We start from the raw sequence: 24,839 nt of genomic DNA on the forward strand, positions 1-24,839 counted from the left end.
AAGAAGAAAAACAAAATCTCCCATCGCCACACTGACAGAAATAATCAGCACTGCCAACATCAAAGTGCGCAGAGACCCAAAAGTCAGTGAACTCTGTGCCTATACATGGTGCCAATGATGCCCAATAAAGCCTCACCTTGCTTACAGCTCTACTTAGCATTCCACTCTACCGTGATCCCTATTTGTTGCCCCACTTATCACACCACAGCCACTCTGCTCCTGGTCCCTCAATACCTCACTCCCACTTGCCACCTTGCGAGACAACGCAACAGTAAGCCGGAGTGAGACAGTGAGGGGGTAGCAGCGAAGTGTGTGTTTGAAGTGGGGATGTCAGCAAATCACAATTTCGGGATTGGAATTCATTTAAAACAACTGTAAAACAGCCATTTTATTGCTCATCTTTTTTGATGCATTTTAATGCTCTGTCACTGGCAGTGACATCATAAGTACTGCGATTACACAGGCAATGAGCTTGCGTTTGCAGCTGCGTTGCCAATAAATGCAGCCAAAAGTAAGTTCACACTGGTTACACTCCTGGTCACCGCCCAATCCTTTTTGCTGGCAGAGTGAACAATATAAAAACTTGTGCAAGCAAAACTGCCAGCAGATACATTCTAAGCTAACACATTAGTAAGGATAAAATAGGCGAGGTACCAAATTGTATACAGTGCCAGGAAGTCAACACCTTACACAAGTTGGGAGAAAATTGATCTAAGGAAAAAAACAAAAGTACATCTTGCTAAAAAAGAAGCAAAAATGGAGCCACTGGAATTCACAAACTACTAGACAACAATCAGCTTGCACTTTGATTTAAGAGTGAAATTCTAGGCATGTACAGACTAATCCAGTCTACAGATTAATCACAAACATGCAAGCAGATTTGTGTTACATTAAATTTGCTTACAAGAAATAACTGGTAAAGAACCTATAGATAGAGAAACATAGTTTTGCACTGATGTGAAAGATTACGATCTGCAGTTGAAAAATCCAGACTGTGAGACCTTAAGATACAGGGGCAGAACTCTGCCATTCGGTCCTTTGGCCCATAGATTCTGCTTCACCAATTCATTGTGGCTGATATGTTTCTCAAACCCATTCTCCTGCTTTCTCCCTATAACTCATGATCCACTCTTATTAGTCAACAACCTATCTTAAACACACTCAATGACTTGGCCTCCATCGCCTTCTGCGGCAATGAGCTCCACAGATTTACAACCCTCTGGTTGAAGAAATTCCTCCTGATCTCAGTTCTAAACTGTCATCCCTTTACTCTAAGGCCATGCTCTAGAGTCCTAGTCTCTCCTATTGGTGGAAACATCTGCTCCAAGTTTACTCTATCCAGGCCTCTGAGCATTCTGTAAGTTTCAATCAGATTCTCCCTCATCCTCTAAACTCCACTGAATACAAACCCAGAGTCCTCAAACATTCCTCATATGACAAGTCCTTCATCCCAGGATCACTGCTGTAAACCTCCTCTGGACCCCCAAAGCCAACACATCTATCCTTAGATAAGGGGCCCAAAACTGCTCACAATATTCCAAATTCAGTCTGCCAAGAGCATAACACAATCTCTGTAGTGTCTCTCTGCATGTCTTCCAGCTCTCTTGAAATGAATGCTAACATTGCAGTTGTTTCCCTAACCGCTAACTGTACCTTCATGTTAACCTCAACAGAACCCTGAACTAAGACTTCCAAGTCCCTTTGTGCTTCAGATTTCCAAACTCTTTCCTCAGTTGTAAAATAGTCTATGTCATTATTATTCTTACCAAGTTGCACAATCTCACTTGTCCATTATATTCCATTTGCCACTTCTTTGCCCATTCTCCCCGCCTGTCCAGGACTTTCTGCAACATCCCTGCCTCCTCAACACTGCCTATCCCTCCACCCATCTTCGTGTAACCTGCAATCTTAGAAACAATACTCTCAGTTCCTTCAGCCAGATTGTTAATGCATGACATGAATAGTTGTGATCCCAAGACTGACCCTTGCAGAATTCCACTAATCACTGGCTGCCATCCTGAAAAAGACTACTTTATTCCGATTCTCTGCATTCTGCCAATCAGCCAATCCTCTATCCATGCCAATAACTTGTCCCACCTATCTTATTTAGCAGCCTTCTATGCAGTATCTTGTTAAAGAGCTTCTGGAGATCCAATATATCATGTCTACTGGCTCTTTGTCTACCTTCTCCTCAAAGAATTCTGACAAATTTGTCAGGCATGACCTCCCCTCTACAAAGCCATGCTGACTCAATCCTACTTTACTATGATTTCCAAGTACTCTGCCATCTTACCTTTAATAACGGACTCTAAAATCTTACCAATGACTGAGGTCATACTCACCAGCCTATAGTTTCCGGTCCTCTGCCTCCTGCTCTCCTTAAACAGGGCTGTTACATTATCGATTTTCTAGTCCTCTGGGATCCTCCCTAACTTCAGTGATGCCCGAATTATACTTGCAATGCCTCAGCTACCTTCTTCAGCACTCTGGGGGTGTAGTCCATTTGATCCAGATGATATATCCGCCTTCAGACCTTTTAGCTTCCCCAGTGCCTTCTCTTTAGAGTGATGCCACTACACTCACCTCTGTCCCTTGACTCTCGAAGTTCTAGCACGCTACTGGTGTATTCCACTGATGTAAAGTATCTATTCAGTCTATCCACCATTCCTTTGTTCCCCATTACCACTTCTTCAGCCTCATTTTCCAGCAGTACAATGTCCACCCTTGCTCTCTTACCTTTCATATATCTAACAAAACTCTTGTAATCTTCTTTTCTTGCTTGCTAGCCTAACCTCACATTTCATTTTCTCGCCCTTTACGATTTTTTGTTTTTAGTTATCCTCTGCTGGTTTTTAAAAGGGTTCCCAATCCTCTGGCTTCCTCCTACTTTTTACCACATTGTATACTTTTTCTTTTGCTTTTATGCTGTTCCTGTCTATGGTTGCCTCGTCCTCCTCTTTGTATTTTTCTTCTTCTTGGGACGAATTCCTGCTGTGCTTCCCAAATTAGCCCAAGAAACTCCTGCCATTGCTGTTCCACTGTCTTCCCTGCTAGGCTCCCTTTCAATCGGCTCTGACCAGCTCCTCGCTTGTGTCTTTGAAGTTATCTTGACTCAGTTGTAATACCATTACATCTAATTCCAGCTTCTCCCTCACAAACTGCGGGGTGAATTCTATCATATTATGACCACTTCCCCCTGGGATTCCTTCACCTTAAACTCTCTAAACAAGTCTGCCTCATTATACATCACAAAATTTAGAATTGCCTGTTCCCTATTACAAGCCTTTCCAAAAAACCATCTCAGACATTTCACAAATTCCCCTTCTTGAGATTCGCTACCGTATTGATTTTCCCAGTCAATTTGCATATTGAAGTCTTCTATGATTCTTCGAATGCCTTTGTTACATGCCTTTATCTCCTGATTTATTTCTTTACCCACATCCTGACTACTGCTAGATGGCCTGTATGTAACTCCCAACAAGGTCTTATCCATCTATCCCTCAATATTTAGCTCCCAGTCCTGATCCCCGCGCAGCCACGTCCCAGCAATACCCACTTAGTACCCGTAATCACCAATTTCAATCTGCGCTACTAGCTCATTTACCTTGTTTCATATACTGTGTGCATTTAAGTACAACATCCTCAGTCCTGTGTTGACTAGCCCCCTTCTCATAACTGTTCCCCTTTCTGCTGAAAGTAGAAAATCTGAAATTAGATTCCTCACACTAACCATACTCTCCAACCTATTACTTGCTCTGGAAACCTTAACCTCTGCTTAGCCCTCCTCTTTTAACTTTTTCCATAATTTTCCGTGTAGTGCTGTGATCAGTTGGCAATCCCCACGCCCAGCCAATAGGGAGCAAGAATCTCAAACCTGTTAGACAAGCTCAAGGGCTGAGACTCCTTGATCTCTCTATCCGGCTAACTTGTAGTCACACCCTCCTGTCCGTGACTGCTGATCAAATACGAGGTAATTAATCTAAGGGGTGCGACTGCCTTCTGAAACACAGCATTCAGATAACCCTCTCCCTTCCTGATGTGTCGAAGTGTTTGAAGCTCAGACCGCAACTCATCAACTCTGAGCCAGAGCTCCTCAAGCAACTAACACTTGCTTCAGATGTGGTCACTACGAACCACAATGGGGTCCACCAGCTCCCACATCATGCAGGTATAATACATCGCCTGGCTTTCCCTATCTATTCATTTACTACTTAACTGATTTTTAAAGATTTCCTAAAAAAATTTAATCTTTTTTAAAACCTATAAACATTTCCTCTATTTGCCTTCAATCCGAAATGAACCAATAATAAATAGTCAAATTAGTAGCTATTACCAGCCAATGATTTTTTTTGTAATGTCACTCTTTCGTGCTGGGCCCCTGATCCTGGGCTTCAATTTATTCTATTATCTCTTTTTTTGTTACAAATTACGAACCAAAAAGGCAAGGAAAAAGCATCTTTTCCTTCTGCACAGAATTCCCATACTGCCCTCCAAGCTCCCCAAACTATATACTCACTTGGGTTGTCTCACTCTCCGGATGTAATCTCTCCTTCCTGACCATGCGCAGAGTTGAGAAGAATAGAGAAAGTGGTCAGAGTAGGAATTTGGTGATTTTCCAACATAGCTTTAAAAACAAACAACAGGAAAAAGGCCCAGACTAGGAGAGGCAAGGGATTCTAGTTTGAGGTCTTAAAAAAGACAGCATATTAGAACAGGAGATAGTACAAGTTTTACTTTCAATCAAGTAGGGAGACAAGTATGAAGAGTGTCTACTACAATTTTATTAAGGGAATCTTTGATAATTTCAAACTTCCAGAAGGAACAAGTGGCTGAGAATCATTCTTTTACAGCTACTGTGCCATACTTAGCTGATGGGAGCTGACAGTAATGCAAATCTTCCAAATTGTAAATATTAGATTTAAGAACACTATTTTATACATTTTGCATTGTTGCCTGGCATTTAGAATAGTATTTTTGCAAGTTTGAATGCAAAAGATACGTAGTTAGCTCAGGATTTCAGCCAGAAGGAATGTTCCATTCAACTCCATATCTCTCTTGAGCCACTGAATCTTAGTGGGATAAGTCCATTCAGACCATAAGACAGTGCCTTACTCAAATACCCATTTTTCTGGCAGCAAAACGTCAGTGTCAGCAAAATACTCAATTTGAGTGTGCATCAGAGCTGAGCTGAACTTTCTCTCACAAGCATCCACACTGGCAGATTCCTGCATGAGTCACTGAACAGCAATCAGGGAAAGAAAACTGGATGGTTTGTGGCTCTCTAGCACATGGGCACTGAAGCCAGTGTCCCCAAATGTTGGCCCAATTCATAGCACAGACCAAGAATAGAAACTTGATCTGCAGAGCTTCCACTGCACTTAGACAGCAATTTGTCCAATTTCAGGAACGGTGAAGAAAGGAGAAAATAAAAAGTACATCACACAGGTGAAAACATTATTTGATCATGCAGGTATCACAACTAACAACAATCCTGCCCTTTTCTGAATACAGCAAACTTTATTTTAACCGGCACCTTATTAAACAGACAAGAAGTTTATATGATAGAATCATTGAATCCCTATGTTGTTGAAGCAGGCCATTTGGCTCATTGATTCCACACCAACCCTCCAAAGAGAGTCCCACCCAGACCAACCTCCGCTACCCTATCCTTGCAACCCTGCATTTTCCATGGCTAGTCTACCTAGCTTGCACATCCCTGGACACTATGGGCAATTTAACATGGCCTATCCACCTAACCTGCATATTTTTGGATTTTACTTCAAATATTGCAATCTACCAGGATGTCCGAATATTTATGCTGTAAATAAAGTATAACAGTGATTGTATAACCTTTGCATTACGTTTCTATTACTTACTGTGTTATCACATTGATTTTAGGAGGCATTGATATTTTTATGCATTTTTGTTTTTGAGGTATGTGGATGTCTCGAAGTTTCGCTTGGTCAGGGTTTACTGTGGTAATATATATTTCAATTATCCGAAATATTTGATCAACCAGCACACTCCTGGTCCCATAAGTGCCTGTTAATAAAATGTTTGCTGTATACACAGAAATCCCAGCAGCAGGGGTTACTAGAGATTGGACAATAGAAAGTAATAACTAGACTTCGATGGCAAGTCTCAAATTCGGCTGGCTGTTTTTAACACTTTGGACTTTTAACAGCCAATGATAAATTCTCAGACCCTACTTGCCCTGTCCCTTTGCTGGGAAAAAACACTTTCTGAAAATGACGGAGGAAAAGAGAGAAATCAGCAAGCAAAGAACAGAAATTAATCAACCCCAGCTGGTCAGGTCGAGGCTTTTGCAATGGTTTCAACATTGCCCAGGTTAAGACAAGTCAAATACTAATTAATTACTAATGTACATCACAAGAAATGTGCATATGAGGGACAACATACTTTGTTTCAGACAGTCTAATAACCCATCCACGCCCGTTGTCTTAAGCCAGGCATGAAAGGAAAACTAGACTTAGAAGTGTGAACTGGCCAATTTAGAAACAAGTAGACGCATTTCACAGATCTTGGAAAAAAATCTCCAACCTAAGTTTTATATCTAACTTCAGAAAGTGCACTTTGCTGTGCTGGAAAGTTTTGAGTTTCTATGACCCAGAGAGCTAAGCTGGCATGGGTACAACTCCCAATAGTGCCACTCAAGCTAGACAGGTCCAAAGATGGTAACCGGGCTAAGGCACCAGTCATCCTGATGGCGGGTGCAAGCCAAGGTAATGCTTGGTCACATAACGCATTTTGCTATAGAAACAACCCAGAAACCTGGCAAACCTGTCCGAGATTTAAAAATACAAACATTGATGTAAAGAACCACACTTTACAGGACTGAAAACAAGTTAATACTCCAGTAAGAGTCAAATAATGTGCTCCAGAGAGACGGTAAAGAAAAGAAATGAGTTCCTTCACTTGCCAGTCAATATAGATGGTTTAATCTAAATAGTCAAAATCATTTCCAAATAATCGCAAGGAGCTCTCAAGAGAGATTAAGTAATAGTTTAAGACAACACAGTGTGGAGCTGGAGGAACACATTAGGCCAGGCAGCATCAGAGCAGGAGGAAAGTTGACGTTTCGGGTCGGGATCCTTCTTCAGAAATCGCCATTTTTGAAGAAGGGTCCTGACCCAAAACATCAACTTTCCTGCTCCTCTGATGCTGCCGGGTCTGCTGCGTTCCTCCAGCATCTGCAGTTCTTGCTATCTCTAAGCAGTAGTTTAAGTACATCTACTGCACTGAAAATTCTAGTATGTCACTAACGCCAGCAGAGTTGGCACTGTGGAGGGATGCTGTTAACTAAATGTTCACTCAAAACAGCTAAGCACATACAAATGGAACTGTGTCATGGTAACGTCAAGTGATATGGTATGCCGAATAGATATGCTAAGTGAATCTAGTCCCATTTGCCAGCATTTGGCCCGTATCCTTCTAAACCTTTCCTATTCGTGTATCCACCCAGATGCCTTTTAAATTTTGTAATTCTACCACCCTCTCCAATTTCCTCTGGCAGCTTAAATGCACCACTCTCTGTGTGAAAACATTGCTGCTTATGTCCCTTTTGTATCTTCCCCCTCTCACCTCAAACCTATGCCTTCTAATTTTGGACTCCCCTACCTTGAGGAAAAGACCTTGGCTATTCCCCTATCCATGCCCCTCATGATTTTATAAACCTCTGTAAAGTCACCCCTCAGCCTCCGATGCTCCAGGGAAAATAGCCCCAGCCTATTCAGCCTCTCCCGACAGCTCAAACCCTGCAGTCCCAGCAACATCCTTGTAAACCCTTTTTGTACCCTTTCAAGTTTAACAACATCGTTGCTATAGCAGGGAGACTAGAATTTTACATACTATTCCAAAAGCGGCCTAACCAATGTACTATATAGCCACAACATGACATCTCAATTCCTATACTCAATGCACTGACCAATAAAGGAACATATAGAAACGCCTTCTTCACTACCCTTTCTACCTGTGATTCCACCTAAAAGGAACTATGAACCAGCACCCCAAGGCCTCTTTGTTCAGCAACACTCCCCAGGACCCTACCATTAAATGTATAAGTCCTGCCCTGATTTGCCTTACCAAAATGCAACACTTCACATTCATCTAAATTAAATTCCATTTGCCACTTCTCAACCCATCTGATCAAGGTCGCGTTGCACTCAGAGGTAACTTTCTCCACTGTCCACTACATCAATTTTGGTGTCATCTGCAAACTTTCTAACCATTCCTCCTATATTCATATCCATCTCAATGACAAAAAGCAGTGGACCGAGCACCAATCCTTGCGGCACACCGCTGATCACAGGACTCCAGTCCAAAAGATATTTTTAAGGTGAGAGGAGAAAGTTTTAAAAAAGTGCATGAGGGGCAAGTTTTTTTTTTAATATAGAGTGGTTCATTTGTGAAATGAACTGCCAGCGGAAGTTGTGGATGCAGGTACAGTCAGAACATTTCAAATACATTTGGATGAGTACAGAATAAGAAAGGTCTGGAGGGATATTGGCCAAATGCAGACAAGTGGAATTAGTTTAGTTTGCAAACATGGTTGGGATGGACTAGTTGGACCAAAGGGTCTGTTTCCACACTATGACTCTAATACAGGTGATGGTGATCAGCCACAAGAGGGCATCCTACACCTTGGTTTTCATTTTCAAGAGCAGTTGGCACAAAAAGCTGTTTTTAGTGGAACCAGAAGTCCTGGACCTTCTTATGCTCTGAATCAGGGTGTCTTACTTTGTGATGGCTTTTTTTTTTAAGCATCACATCTTTGTTGAAGAGGGTAAATAAGAGGTAAACATCCTGCCGGTGTTTGAGGTTAAACGCACAGAAGAGCCGCAAAGTGCAATGCCCTAATACTTAAAGAGCTAACAGCTCAAAAACAGCGTCGACCTCAAATGGATGTTCAGAGCCAAATGACATTCATCACAAATCAACTAACTGAAAAAGTATTCCGAGTCCCATCAGCACACTATTAAAGTACTCGAAGCTTCTTTAAGCAATGAGAGAGAGAATCAGAACATTGTCATCTTCTGCCTATAGATATTCTATGTTTTGAGTACCAAAAGCAGCTCAAGCAATTTGAACAAGAATTGGAGGAAAAGGACTGATCTAAAAGACCCACGATTGGCACTCATGACAAAAAAAAAATGTAATGGTCCAGTCACATATACTATAAGAATTGGTCAGAAGATTCTGCAGTAATTCATCTGACTCGCCAAACTTTGCCCCACAATCCACAAAGCAAAAGTCAGCGTGTTGGAATATTCTCCAATTGCCTGGATGAATGCAAATCCATCTGCAAAGAGGTTTGACACCAAAGACAAGACAACCACTTTCATCAGCACCTAATCTGCCAAGTTAAACATTCATCTATTCCACTGCCAGCATGAAGTGTTGCAGCTGTGTACCATCTGCAAAACTTCAAGTAATTCAAACTTCTTTCAACAATACCTTCCAAATTTCAACCTCCACCAACTAGAAAGACAAAAGGTAGCAAATCACATGGGAACAGCACCACAAGTCACACACCATCCTGACTTGAAACTATAATTGCTCTTCCAAGATGATCACTGGGTCAAATTCCGCACCTCCCTTCCGAACAGAACCAGGGTGTACTCAAACCAGGGGTAGAGCAACTTAGGCCAACTCTCACTACTTTCAGTGCATAATTATGAGTCAGCAACAAATTCTGTCCTTACCAGCTATACTCATATCCATGAATAAATAGAACAAAACTAAATCCATCTCCCCAAGGAAAATTTTCGCGACCTCGTTTACGAGCAAGCCCTTAATGATATTATGCTCGGTGATGGATTCAGCTTTCTATTAACATTCAAATCTATCCTGGTTGCTATGCTGTTCTATCTTGCTATCTATTTATCCTTATGAGCACAAAGTACTTTAGAACACTTTACCACATTCAAAATACTATCTAAAGTGCTTGCTGTATATGGTATTGAGAAGCATATGAAAAAAAGAAGACACGCTGTCCTCCTCCAATAACTCCAAAAGCTATCTCACCATACTTATAGGGAGCTTTAGTTGAAACCATATTTCAAGGCCCCAGTGATAATTAAGAATTGGCTCCAACTCAACATGTCAGTCAGATCATGAAAAGTAGGGTTCATGTCACAATTCCCTTCCCAACTCCAAAATATCATTAACCCACATGGGCTGAAGGTTAGATGGAATAGTGATGAACAACAAAAACTGTATGGATAACTCCTCACAAACAGAAGACAGGTGTTTCATTTATGATTTTCCAATTTTCAGGTCCTTTTCAGAATCTGGGAAATTTGGGAGGCTTACAAGCAATGCATACACTATCTATATGGCCATCTTTTAAGACCCTAGGATAAAAGGCAACAGGTCTGAGGGATTTGTCAATGTTTTGTCCATGTAATTTTCCAGTACTGATTGTAGTATTGTTTCAAGTTACTTTCTTTTGCTTCTTCATATTCTACTATTGTTGTGGAGCATTATCCACTATCAAGGCAGAAACAAAATACCTGTTCAAAGTCTCAGCCATTTCCTTGTTTTTGATTATTAATTCTTCAGCTTCACCCTCTTTTGCCAAGCTTTAATTTATTCAGCCCACTTCATTCCAGTTGTCAAATATAACCTTGACATCACCTAGACTGTTTTACAAAAGAACCCACAAAGACTTGATGGGTGAATCACCTCTCTCTGTGCTGCACTAAATATGATGCTACCATTTCAACTTGACCTTAACTAAAACAAATGCTGAGAATCAAAATAAATTTGTTCACCTGTGAATTTAGCATTCAATTTCTTTCCCCAGCACTCTCCAACATATCTTACCTGTCTTGTCTTTGCTGAGGTTTCTATGAAAGGTATCCCATAACTCCTAGCTAGTTCCTGTGCTTGTTTCGTATCCACTGTCCGGGCAGGTAGATCACATTTGTTCCCCACCAATACCATGGGAACATCTTCAGAATCCTTTACTCGTTTAATCTGTTCTCTGAAAGAAAATCATTTTCATTTTGGTATTTATGCCTGAAGAAACAATTCTCATCCTTGGCTCTATACACAGTAAAACACCACTGGTCCACCACAATAAGAGTCTATCAAATTAGACTCGAACCCCCCAATTTATATGTTCTCTTGCCTAAAAGCATATCTCTTTCATTGCTATAGTTTAACAATTTAGTAACAGTTTCCACAGTAGACCTGTAGCCTTTGCTGAGTTGACAGTTGCAATGAAGCCATAAAGAAAAATAATAGAGAAGGATCAGGTTATGAAGCATGATGGAAGCTCAGTCAAAGAGATCAGGAGATACTGCAGCAGCATTTTAGTGCACTGGGCTAAAACAGCTCTACAGTCAAATATAGGCGAACATTAAGTTAGAGCACAGGCAATGGAAAGGTACAAGAATGCAATAGTGAAGAACATCTGATGTAACTGTGCAAAATTGGGAGAAGAAACTATTACCAGACAACTGTGATCAGTTACAAAGCTGATTTTGACTATAGCAATAACAGCAGTGTGGGCAGAATAGAAACTAGATTCAGTGATTCTGAAAGGGTAGTAGAGAGATGAACTCAAAGCTGGTGGCAGTGACAATTGAGAACTTGAGCTAGAAAGGGCAGCTTGGACGTAAGGTAACGAAGCGATAAAGGCTCAGGTGTCTTCTTCCCAACAATTATACACACAACACAATAGCAACAGTTCTGACAGTAAAGAAAGAGCGTCTGAAAAGAAGGAACTCATAACAATAGCAGGGTGTTACATTGATGGAGTAGTTAAGGATGAGAAAAGTCGAGGCTACATCAAAAATGCAGGAAGTAGGACACATGAAGATCCAAAGTCGGATGGGGAGAATGCAGCTATAAAATGATAAAGGGTGAGGTTAAGGGTCTAGGGATGGGAATGTTTCTGGGTCAAGGAAAAGGAAGAATGGCTGAGAGGAAAGAGAGCATATATTAGATTCAATCAATCATTCTTTTCTCCCCCCTCTATGTAATGAGTTGCAGTGACATTGAAGCTACAGCTTGAGATGCAACTCCACAGACATATCCTAAGATGCTTCTAATAAAATACATACAACAGGCATGAGTCAGTACTACATCAACCTTCTGCTGTTTTAATTGATTATACAGTGAAATTTCAAGATTTTTCCTTTTTCAAGATAAGTTAATTACCCAAGCTGGTTAGTAGTGGTATGTTAAAATACATCTGTTTGCCCCCTTAGCAAAAGGAGAATGGACATGGTCTGTTGCGGGTAAGTTAGAAGATCAATCACATCAGAGAACTTGTTTTTAGTCAGATTCACGATTTAACTTCTTGTATTAAAAGAAAGTATTTTAATCTAGTCACAGTAACTTGAACATGGAAAATGCCATTTAGCCCAAGCAGCTTGGACCACTATGTACTTCTGCACAACTAAACATTAACTATATTTATCCATCCTACATTTATCCTTCATCCAGCTATTTAATTTTCTTTTCAACATACAGCCTCTAGACCTTTATTTCAGACTTATTAACCTCTCAAACAATTTGCTTCTACCTAATGTAATGAAAAATGCTTGCGTTCAAGTCTTTCTTTGTATTAGCAGAATCCAAGTTACGCCTTCTCCAAAGCCTCAACAGCCTTCCGTTAGAGTTGGGCCTGCAAAAGCACTAAGTACTCTGAAATCAGGAATTATCATGCAAGCTTTTCATGAATTTTTAGCTTTCATATTCTATTTTGTGAAATTTTTTTTGAAAAGTGAAGAGCATTATAAACCTAAGGAACTACATTTAATATCCTGTGACCTGCATGCCCAAATCACCCTGCTCTTTAAGAACACTGAACCAACTTCGGCTCAGAGCAGTCTCTATTGTTTTTTTTAAACTAACCAGTATTTCATTCACTAACAATAAATTCACCTGTCACTTTGTAACCCAGTTCTTGACAGTATCCTTGGAAATTGATGTTAACATTCTAAAGAGTCAACAATAGGTTACTATTTTATGCATCCAGACTTGTATCCAAATCACAGATTATGCACAGCTAACAGAATAGCCCAAATATTGGATCTTTCAATGTCCTACTTCAAAAACTTCTCTGCTGTCCTACTTATTAATGTTCCCTCTAAGCTACATGGCCATGTGGCTGTTCAAAGGTCCTGCTCATGCTAACTGGTGCGCCAACGCATCAACTTCTACATGTGGAGGTCCACACAGCAGAGAAAAAAAACAAAAAAGTAAGGATTATAGCTACTCACCCCTTTCTCCTAACTACTGTATTCCTGGTTCTGCTTAATTCCCCACTCCATTACCTTCGGGTAATCTCGTGTGGTACCTTATTAAAGATTTCTTTAAAATCCGTGGATGCCACTTTCCACTGCATGTACTCAATTACCACATCTAGTACCCTATATGCTCACACTCAATAGAAATCTGAAATACGATGTGTAGGGGCATGGAAATTTCCCAATATACAAGGATCCTAGGATACATCAAATTAGGGTCTGGGACCTCAACTTCCATCAGCCGAGCCAGTGTAGCTAAAATTTACACATCTCAGTCTAAAAGTGAGAGTTCATGAGGTGCGTTTTCTGACACATCTGTATTTGATGAAAAACTGAAGCAAATTCATATGGCCTTGGCAGTCAATCGCAGAAAAGCAACAAAAAGGGTTAAGGAACGCAGAAAGTGTCATTGCACCTACCTGTACAAGTGAACATCTGCAAAAGATTTATTATTATTTATGGCAAATACACAAAGGAATCCTTCTCCTGTCCTCATGTATTGATCCCTCATAGCACTATACTCCTCTTGACCTGCCGTATCCAGAATGTCTAATAAACATGTTTCACCATCAATCACTACCTGTTTCCTATAGGAGTCCTGAGGGGAGAAACAGACAATAACTTTGTTTTAAAAGGATTATATTCACTAAAGTCCAACTGCATAATCAAGAATCAAAATACTTAAATCTATATATGCATGTATGAACTGTATTCCTTAAATTGTGAGATGGATTAGATGGCAAAGGCATGGAAGCAATCTGGAAGGACAAAATGATGCAGACAAGACAAATACATCATGGGAGGTTCTTTAAAACCCCATTGCTTCCACTGAATACATTACTGAGCGATGACAATGTCATAATGGAGAGTCAACCAATAACGGCACAATGTACGAACCTCCCCACTACTGCTTTGTTGAAAATTTCAAATTGAGGCAAATGTGACTAAGAATTCTCTTTTTGTGGAATTGTTTCGACGTTTGACTTATTAAAAGCAATTTACAGAACCATTGTGGACTCTTCAAGGCCATTTCTTACAAATCCAACAAGGAAATATGCAATACTACACCCAGTTCTAAATAATGAATAAGGTCAATAAACAACTGGAAGGTAAGAGATCATGTAATGGGCCAACAATCAAGAGTTAACAGAACCTAACTGCAGGAGAACTTCAGTAGGTCAGGCAGCATCTGCAGAGGAAAAGCAGAGTCAACATTTTGAGGGCAGTGACCCCTCTTCAGTATGCAAGAGCTGGTTTATAATCAGGATCGACAGTGAAAAAATAATACTGAATGGAATTACAGCAGAACATAAGAGAAATCGAGCTCATTAACAGTGCAAAACAGTCCCAGATATACACAACAATCTTATATTCAGCTGTAGAATACAAAATGCCATGAAGAGTCAACAGGTCCAGTAGCACCTATGGAGAGGGAAACATAATTAATGTTTCAGTTTAAGACCTTCCATCAGAACTGGACAAAAAAAATTTACAGGTTTTATGCAAGTACAGAGAGATGGTGAATATAGTGGCTGTTCACAAAGATGAAAGGGAAGAATCAGTACACTATACACTAATTGGCCTTAAGTCAGTAATAGGAAAGATCCTAAAGACAAAATGATTATGACGACAGTAAACACTGAAGTGGATTAACCAGGCAGAGTGAATTTGCAGATAAGTTCTACTGCATTAATTTCATCAAAATCCTTCAGTGAAATTATCAAATAAATCAAACAAACTGAACACAGTGGATGGGACTTATTTGGACATGAAGATAATACCAATTATAGTAGAGATGTCCACTGTGATTCAATGGTTGAGACAGAAGGTTTCATTCAAATACTATTTCAGAGCACAAACTTTAGACTGGCATCCCCAGTACATTTTTCTTTCTCATTCCCTCAAGGGATGTGTGGATAATTCAATGGACCAGCATCTATGAGCCATTGCTGTAGTTATGGAGTCACATATAGGTCAGGCCAGGCAAGGATGGCAACTTCCTTCCCCAAAGGACATTATTGAACTAGATGCTTTTTTCTCAACAATCAATGACAGCTTCATGGTTAAAATCAGGTGCTTAATTCCAGACTTTTACTGAATTCGAATTCCACCATCAGGCATGGCAGAATTTGAAGCAAGGGCTCCAAAACATTACCTGGATTTCTGAATTAACAGTCTGTTGACAATACCACTAGGCCTTCCTCTGGAGATGCTGACAAGGCAGTTTTGGTAAATTTCTGCTGTGTACCTTGTAGATAATATAGACTGCTCCTACTGAGCACTGCTGGTAGAGGAACTGAATGTTGTGGATGTGGTGCCAAACAAATGCTGCTTTGTCATGAATAGTGTCAAGCTTCGGGCATTGTTGTACTCATCCAGGTAAGTGGGGAGTATTCCATCACACTCCTGACTTGTGCCTTGTAGGGGACTTGTTTCTTGTGGACAGGCTTTGTGGAATCAGGAGGTCAGTTACACATTTCAGAATTTCTAGCCTATGACCTGTACTTGAAGCCACTGCATTTATATGGCTGGTATCAGTTCAATTTCTGGTCAATTGTAACTCTCAGGATGTTGATAATGGGGAATTCATTGATGGCCATGCCATTGAATGTTAAGGGACAATGGTTAGACTTTCTCTTGTTGGTCACTATATTGCATTTGTAAGGGTGAACGTTACTTGCCACTTGTCAGCCCCAACCTGGATATTGTCCGGGTCTGCTGCATTCAGATATTGACTGTTTCATTATCCAAGGAGTTACAAATGGTGCTGAACATTGTGCAATTATCAGTGAATATCCACACATCTGATCTTATGACGGAGGTAAGTCCAATATGAAGTGAAGTCCAGTGGCAGAGGTGCTGTCTTATTTTAACCTGAGGCAGTATCCTCCCCTCTCAAGTGGGCACAATTTCATGATAGTATTTTAGGATCAGCATGGGAACAATTACATACCTATTTGTGGAATCTTACTGTATGCATTTCCTATATTTATAGGAGTGACTTTATAGCAAATATTTTAGTCACCATATCAGGAAACCAAGCAATCTGCATATAGCAAACCTCTCAGAACAGCAATGCGCAAAAGATCAGACAAACTGTTTTGTTAAAATAGTTGTAACATAATCATTTGTCAATCCACCCAGGGAGAATTCCATCCTCGCCAAAATAATGCCATCTTTTATGCCAGGGAGTGAGGACTCAGCATCTAATCTGAAAGTCAGCACCTTTCAAAATGCAGAACACTCTTACTGCTGTGTAAACAACAACTAGATTTTTATGAAGTCTCAGGAGATAGACTTAGGATTTCCAGCATGGAGCCAAGGCTGAAACTAAAAAGTTAATAAAATGCTAGGTTTTCCATTGGAGATTGAAAACAAAAGTAAGGTTGTTAATCTGAAAATCAAGTGCTTACAGTCAGAGAAGTGCTCTTTTTTGTTCTGAGTAATAGAAGACAGCAGTTTTGGAAATGTATAACATATCTTTTGTTGGAATTGATAAACTAGGATTTTTTGCATAAAGCTAAGAATACAGCATCATTTACAACTCAAACATAAATAAAAATCTGCCTAAATTACTTTCAACATTACCCAATACCCGACTCTTAGGACTGAGCCCACTTACCTCAATTGTTGGATCGTATTCATCAACAAAGTGGTTCTGAATCAACTGGATCGTCAAGGCACTCTTTCCCACACCACCAGCTCCGACCACTACCAGCTTATATTCCGTCATTTCAAGCTTCCCTCAGCGGCAAAACTGAGAAATGAAAAAAAAGATAAGAATATTTGGCAGAGTTATCAGTATAAAGTTTCAGGAAACCAAAAGGGTCGATTTATGAAATTTTCCTGCGAGGTCCATTAGAACAATACCACCAAGAGTAATATGAACTCTGTCCTCACAAACCTTAACCGTGTTTGGGCAGTCTTGAGTTATAGGACAGCCTATTAGAGGTAGCATGCAGAGGAAATGTTTGGTGATGATTTAAAAAATGTGGATCACACAGTTATAATGATTTCAACAGGTCACTTGCAAAACATTGGTTTAATCATATACAGTTATATTTTTAAGAGATCAGCCAACTGTGACTTCTAAAACCATTAAGTAAGTTTTATGTCACTTTTTAGTATTAAACTAGGAAATATTGTGATGGGTCAGATTATGTCTTTAGACACAGCCTGGTTAAATTCAATCCATCCAAAAAGTCAAACAAGTGCAATGAAAATCACACATGAGAACAAACTTTCAAAACATGTTCTTTAAAAAGATTTTACTGTAGAAATTTTAATACAATTATAAAACTATATTACTTACTCAAAATTAACAGAAAATTGTTGCCAGGCAGCTTATGAACATAAAAACATAAGATACAGTAGTATTTGTTCATGTGCCCCCACAGACTCACTTCACTATTCAATATAATCACAAATGATATTCTACCTTAATTCCATTTAGACTTATTCTCTATATTCCTCGATTTAGTGAGAAACCAAAAATATCTAAGCTTTAAATGTATTCAATTCAGAGCGTTTACGACAGGTAGGATAGAGAATTCTAAAGATTCACAAGCCTCAGTGAAGAAATTTCTCACCTCAGTTCTGATTCACTGAGGCTTTTTCCTGAGACTTTTGCCAGAGTTCTCAATTCACCAGCCAGAAGGGGCAACCTCTCAGTATTTACACCATTAAGGCTCTTCAAAATCTTGCAGATTTCAATAAGATCATGTCCTAGTCTTCAAAATTCCAGAGAATATGGGTTCAATTTACTCAGCCTCTCATCACAGGTTTCTGGTTTGTGAGGTTGTTCTTCACTGCACAGCCTCTTAGGCAACTACATTCTTCATTGGATATGGAGCCAATAACTATCCAGAGTGCTTCAAATGTGATTTCAACAAAGCCTGACAATGGTAGCAAAACATCCTTATTCTGGTATTCCAATCTCTTTGTGATAAAGGTTAACACACCATTTGCTTACTAATTGCTTGCCACACCTAAGTTTGTGTTCTTTGTGTATGTTCATTAGAGTTTCTTTGACCATAAACATTTGGAATCATCTCTCACCAAAATCATATACTTGAAAATGGCCAGAATTTTTGAATAAAAGGTAAAAATTGATCCATTAACAAGCACAGCACTTGTTATAAATACCTTTAGCCCACTGTATTGAACTGAAAAACTGAGTGAAGAAAAGTTCAGCAATGCATTTTTCATCTCAAGCTATATGCACTAGAGGCTATTTGGAGTGCTGGGTGTGTCAGCCCTAAGTACAATAAAAAAAATGAATCTTCACCTGTTAAAAATAAAAAGTACAGTTTAATTTATTTAATGGAGGCCAGCAACTTCCAAGTCAAGTGAAGTAGTTATGAGACAAAAATTAATAGCAAGAACTCCTGGGGAATGTTAGGGGTGTGGGAGAAAAGTTTGAAATATGCCCACACAATGACTTAATAACACAAGATATAAATTTGAGGTCACCTGAATCTCTGAACTGAATTGCTCTCAATTTACATTTGAAGTTTCAGTTCTCCTCCATTCACAGAGCAGGCAGAAAAACATTTACTGTTGAGATCGACATGTGTGGATAGAAGAGTTATCAAAATACAACCAGACAGACAACCGATCCTTTCACATTCAATGTTCATAACTAAGTTCTTCAGACCAAACTGTACAGCACAAAATCCAGCTTCCTGCACAGATCAGACATAGTAGTCAAGATTGATTAAAAGTGAACATCTGATGTGATGTCAAAAATAAAATACATGTCCATTTAGAACTGGCAAAGATCCAGCCTGGATCCTATTCTCTATGCAAGATCCTGCTCCTCTATGACTCCACAGGACAGCACTACGGAAGAAAATGTCGATACAAAACAGTCTGTACATCTTCTCTTCAGGTATTACCAGAAGTTTGATTCAATCTCAGAAAAGATAGGCTACCCGCCTGCACACAATTTCAGTGACGTTCAACTGAATAACCACCTTAAGTTCTCTAAACTGGCTTGCCATTAATGTATTCGTCTGTAAATGGCAAGCAAACACTTTATAAATAACCACTCCGATATGCAAACTAGCATATGATCCTTTCTTAAAAGGAAAGGGAACAGATATCAAGTGAGCAGATCAGACTTTCCATCAACTAACCCAATTTCCCAGAACATGATCACTTTTAGGAACAGTAAATGTACATTAAAAACTACTTGACACAATCGCTTTCAAAAAGTCTACTAAACACCTGCAGACACTCTAAGCTATGTAATTCGTAACTAAAAGCTTCCAGAAACACAATTCTACTGTATACATCTACTTCCAAGTTATCAAAAAGCACCTTTCATCAGCAGAATGCCAAATGAGTAATGCACAAACAGGAACCCAACTCTCCAACTCCACTTATGGTAGATCTACAAAGGACCAACGCAAAGCATGTCTTCGATTGTACAGGCAATGAGGCACTCTATGCCATTCAAAACAACACAACTCTGACCGGGAAGCACGGTACGTCATTACCTCCGAACCCCACCCCAAACAAAATGTGTCAAACATACTGTAATAAGTATCCTACTGTAATAAATTCCCTGAAATTGTAAGAAAGCCTGTTTAAACACTATTAATGCATATTTATAACCTAGCTACCTCTTTTCAAGGTTCGGATTATCTGTTACAGAATGATCTCTTTTCTACTGTTACAGAGAAGTAGCCAAAGGAAATCAGTCCCCCATTCCTGTATTCACAACATAGTAAAATTAAAACATTCAATGACCCTTAAAATTGACCCCAATGGTTCTCAATCACACTTGGTGAATAACTAATACCAGACACCAGGTTTATAGCTTTAACAAATGATGTAACAATTTATTAATAATAGTGTAGCTTTAGAACAGCAAAGTTAAGCAACAAGGTAATCTAATTAATGTCTGTGATTTACACACAAACTTCTTTGATTCTAGCCCACATACTCACAAAGAACAGACAGACAAGAGATAAATCAAAAGGAAAAAAAAAAGAGTTGTAACTAGCCAGTTCACTTAAGCAGTCTCATGATCCATAATCTCACAGGCACACAGGACTGTATCTTGCTTGGTTTTTTTGAAGACACCGATGCATGCAAACAGCTTCCAGCAGGATTCGAAGAACATTCACCGAAAACTTACAACTGAGATTCTATTCTCTGAACTTTCATTAAGTTCATAACAAAAGAATAACAAAAGAGCAATCAAACCTCTGCCCTGCAGCTTTTGCTTCCTTTCTCCTATACTTAATAGTTCAAAAACCACAGCAAACTTTGGCTTCTGTTTCTGTTTGTTTTCATTCTCTTTGTTAAACTGATTGGCACGATGACTCCGTTAGGCTCCAATTAACATTCAACTTGCGCCATCTATTTCAGCATAAGGCCTCTCTCAAGTTGAAGTGTCAACAGAGTACTTATAACAAGGACCTACCTGCAATTAACTTTCAGGCCAGGCCCTACAAAAAGAAAATCAGTTTTGTTCACCATTTTAAAAAAAAAACAAGCTGCAACTCACAGTCCAAAAGACACCTTCAGCTCACAGTTTACAGCTCCAAACCAAAACTGATAACAATAAAAATAAAATAATGAAGGTCTCAACACTACTTTCAGCAAATTTAATTTCTGAGATCTTGATTTTTCTCCATCTCCCATATCATGATTCTTGTTGAGACAAAGTAGCACTGGAGTGAAATTTCTGTATCAAATAAAATGGCATTCATCCACATGAAGTATTAGGAGACAGGATGAGCAGCATTTTTTTCCCCCAATCTGTCTTACTCTCCTGCCCTGACTAATGCAGATGTATAGATCCACAAGCATTGGTCACTCTCCCTTTGTAATAATCTTCAGGCTATTTTTCACATGTGCGCAAGTGAGTTTTGGCAAGATTTTCAATCATGAAGGAGCATCACAGCTGAGTCAGATCCTGCCCCAGCACATAATTTTCAGCAAGAACTCACTAGAGATATTAGGAACGGAGGCAAATACCAAAAGTCCATCTCCTGGTCAGAGTCCAAATTAGTGGCTCTATTGTTACTTAGCATAAATAAACTAATACAGCAGGGACTGGGAGCAGTGTCTGCAGCCTGCCGTCCTCTCCTGCTCCAATACATGCAGCCTTTTTCAATTAAAGCAATGGAGCACCACACTTCTGATTTTTTCTTATTAGGTCATTAAGTAAACTTAGTTGAATTTTTTGAGAGATTTTCTTTAACATTTTTTTTTAAAAACAATAAGACTAACTGTCAGACTTCAACTCAACTGTCTTTTTAGCAACAAAATACACAACTGCAGCATCTTTCAACATGACAAGATCTCAAATTTTCCTGAAATGGTCTTTATAAACAAATGGTTTCCAGTAGATAATGACATGCCCCCAGTACACTAAGCCACTGCAAATTTAGTGCTCTTAGATTTTCAATTGGCATTTAACAAAATTCCTCAAATAATTAGATACATTCTATATACAGTGCACAGAGAATATAAAGAGGGAAAAACTACTTGACCTCATTACCCATCTTTCTGTTGCAAATGCATCTTGCCCACGACAGTATTAGGTAGACTGACCACCCCATGGTTCTCATGGAGATGAAATGGCATCTTCATACGGAGGACACCATGTTAAATAAAATAGATTTGGAACATATCGACCAATTCACAAGGCACTATGGGACATTAGCAGCAGCAGAATTATATTCAAACAATCTGTAACCTCATGGTTCTGATAAACCCTAGTTCATAAGTAGCACAATAAAGCATGCCATGAGAAACACTGGGCATCCTAAAAATGAGATGCTAGTGTGGTAAAGCTACAACACAGGCAACAGTGCAAAAAGGATACAATAGTCGGTGTCTTGTGATCCCACAACCAAAAGATCGCCATAAAGTTCTGCAGTCAACTATAAATGGTGAATGATTAAGCAACCAAGTGGAGAGGGCTGTTCGCCAAATATCCCCATCCTCATTGATGTGAGAACCCAGTACATCGGTGGAAAAGACAAAACTAACATTTGTAATCAATTTTAGCCAGAAGTGCCAAATGGCTAATCCATCTCTGTCATCTTCTGAGATCCCAGAATTACACAGTGGTGGATCAAAATCACAGAACTCCCTTTGCAAGAGCACTCTGGGTAAATCTACACCAGTTGGACTGGAGCAATTCAAGATGTCTATTACCTGCCTTTCAAGGATAACTGGACATCAACAACAAATGCTGTCCATCCAGTATGCTCATGTCCAATAAAAGAATTTTAGAAACATATGTTAATGGGCATGAAGCAAAGAATTCACAAGGCACTCTCAGGGTGTTGCATAAATTGTAGCAGAATTAATGTGGATTTCCCCAAATTTTGCACAAGAACATAGTTTGCTGACATATACCAGGGTTCTGTAAAACACCTGGTACAAAAGGGTTCAGGACCTGGACAAGTTTTGGTTAGCAGAAGGAATTTAATGTGAGGGTGAGAGGTCATTCGTTTCAGGAACAAACAAAAGGAATGGCGGCACACACAACAGAAAGACAAAAGGGCAGGATCTGTAAACATTCAAATTCTCTAAATATCAATAGATAAATATATTTTTGAAACAAAGCCAATAATGCACAGGATTTTATAAATACAAATAGTATAACAATGATATATTTATACAATATATCAGGTAAGCAGGTGATTACAGCATTGATGCCACAGAATTATAGGAGGGGAGAAAACAAAAATTTACGGCACTAGGATTATATGCACTGGGTCAAGATGTGGAGGTGCCAGCATCGGACTGGGGTGGACAAAGTCAAAAATCACATGACACCAGGTTATAGTCCAACAAGTTTATTTGAAATCACAAGCTTTCAGAGCTCAGCACCTACCTTCGGCCTATCGAACCTGTGCAACACATGAAGCCTTTTGAAACTAAAAACCTTTTGCTTCTATGTGATCCATATCCCTCTATGCCCTACTTATTCATTGATCTGTCAAAATGCCTCAAACACTGCTATTCTATCTGCTTCTTCCACCTCCTCTGGTAGGACATTCCAGGCAATTACCATCCTCTTTAAAAAAAAAACTTGCCTTTTACATCTCCTTCAAACTTTCCCCTTTTTACCTTAAACCTACATGCCCTAGTAATTGACATTTCTATCCTGGAAAAAGACTCCAACTATCCATTGTATCCATGCCTCTAAATTTTATTCAATCAGGTCTACATCAAGTAATCTGCAATTTATTGGCTAAATTACCAATAAAAAACACAAATTTCACTCCAGAATTATCCACAATCCCTTTGGCATCTATTGCAATTTATCTATAAAACAAAATGAGTATTTCTTGACAAAACAACAGTTTAAGTTTGCCAAACTACTTTTCTAGAAACATATTGTTTACTTTGTATTAGTTATCAAAGGCATTTACTTCAAAGGGTAAACAACGTCTCAATAGAGATTTCACTAGCTTTAACTCTGGATAAAACTTCTCACCGTTGAAGTAGCAGGCATGTTCCTGTCAATGATATGTACCTGCTCAATGGCTGCGTGAACAGTCAATTTATGAGGAACCTCAAGCAAGATTATATGCACAACACTGTGGATGGGAATTACAAGAAAGCCATGGGGCTAAAGAATGAAAAGGACCATCCAAACTCATCAGTGAAGCAAACCTAAGACAGCTTCAATGACACTATCAAATGTTGATGTGAAAGAAGTAATTGTTACAAGTGGGTAAGTTGTCTTGATCTCTTAATAATTTACATTAGTACCACTACTTCAAACAACTTCTTGTAATGAAATTTTTTTCATTGTTTGGAGGTTGAAGATAGCTAATGTCCTGACTTTCTGGGTACAAAGGAAATAATGATGTCACATTTTTAAGCCTAATTAATCAACACAGTCACAACGCAACAGCAAATTCAGTCCATGGTGCTTCAGTTGTTCAGGCGACACCTGGGCACTGCAGTGTTGACCTCAAAAATCCTCTCTTTAATGGTTTCAGAGATTGCCAATTGGTCATCTACCTAGACACCTTCAGTATTGGAGGCATATCATTTCAGAGGGAGAAAGCTGTATTGAGGAATCTGAAAGGATTCTATTGCAAGAACTGCATGATCCATGCCATTGGCTAAGCAATGAACACAATCATGGCATGCTGCCTGAAACTACAAGATAAAAGAAACTGCTAATGCCTACCCATCTCTAGATCAAGCAACTTGGTACCAGTGAAGACATCTGCCTATTCACCATATACATCAAAGACTTGGATGTAGGGACCAATGTAATATTTCCAAATTTGTAGATGGTACAAAGCTAAGCAGAAATGTGTGTTCTGAGGAAGATATAAAACATTTTCAGGACGATTTAGTCAGTCTTAGTGTTTGGCGCAAGTACATGGAAAAGTGAGGTTAACCACTTTGGTAGGAGGTACCAATTTGCAAAATATCTTTTAAATGGTGAGAGATTGCAATTTGCATATGTGAAACAAGACTTGGGTGTTTTCGTTAGCAAGCCACTGAAAGCTGACATGGAGGTGCAATCAGCTATTAGGAAAGCCAATGGAATGCTAACCTTTATCATGA

The 24,839-nt window shown here is 39.3% G+C and overlaps 1 protein-coding gene across 3 annotated transcripts in view; it reads right to left on the reverse strand.

Annotated features, from left to right (window-relative positions):
- nras (NRAS proto-oncogene, GTPase) overlaps positions 1-24,839 on the reverse strand; it is a 63,631-nt gene that overhangs the window by 19,291 nt on the left and 19,501 nt on the right. For all 3 annotated transcript variants that reach the window (XM_048611990.1, XM_048611989.1, XM_048611991.1), the window contains exons 2-4: positions 16,903-17,037; positions 13,700-13,878; positions 10,846-11,005 (exon numbers count right to left, since the gene is read on the reverse strand). In XM_048611990.1, the coding sequence (XP_048467947.1) occupies positions 10,846-11,005; positions 13,700-13,878; positions 16,903-17,013 (450 nt within the window). In that variant the 5' untranslated portion in view covers positions 17,014-17,037. The remainder of the gene's footprint in view (positions 1-10,845; positions 11,006-13,699; positions 13,879-16,902; positions 17,038-24,839) is intronic.

Source organism: Rhincodon typus, chromosome 25 (assembly GCF_021869965.1).
Source record: "Rhincodon typus isolate 14 chromosome 25, sRhiTyp1.1, whole genome shotgun sequence".
NCBI classification, from domain to species: Eukaryota; Metazoa; Chordata; class Chondrichthyes; order Orectolobiformes; family Rhincodontidae; genus Rhincodon; species Rhincodon typus.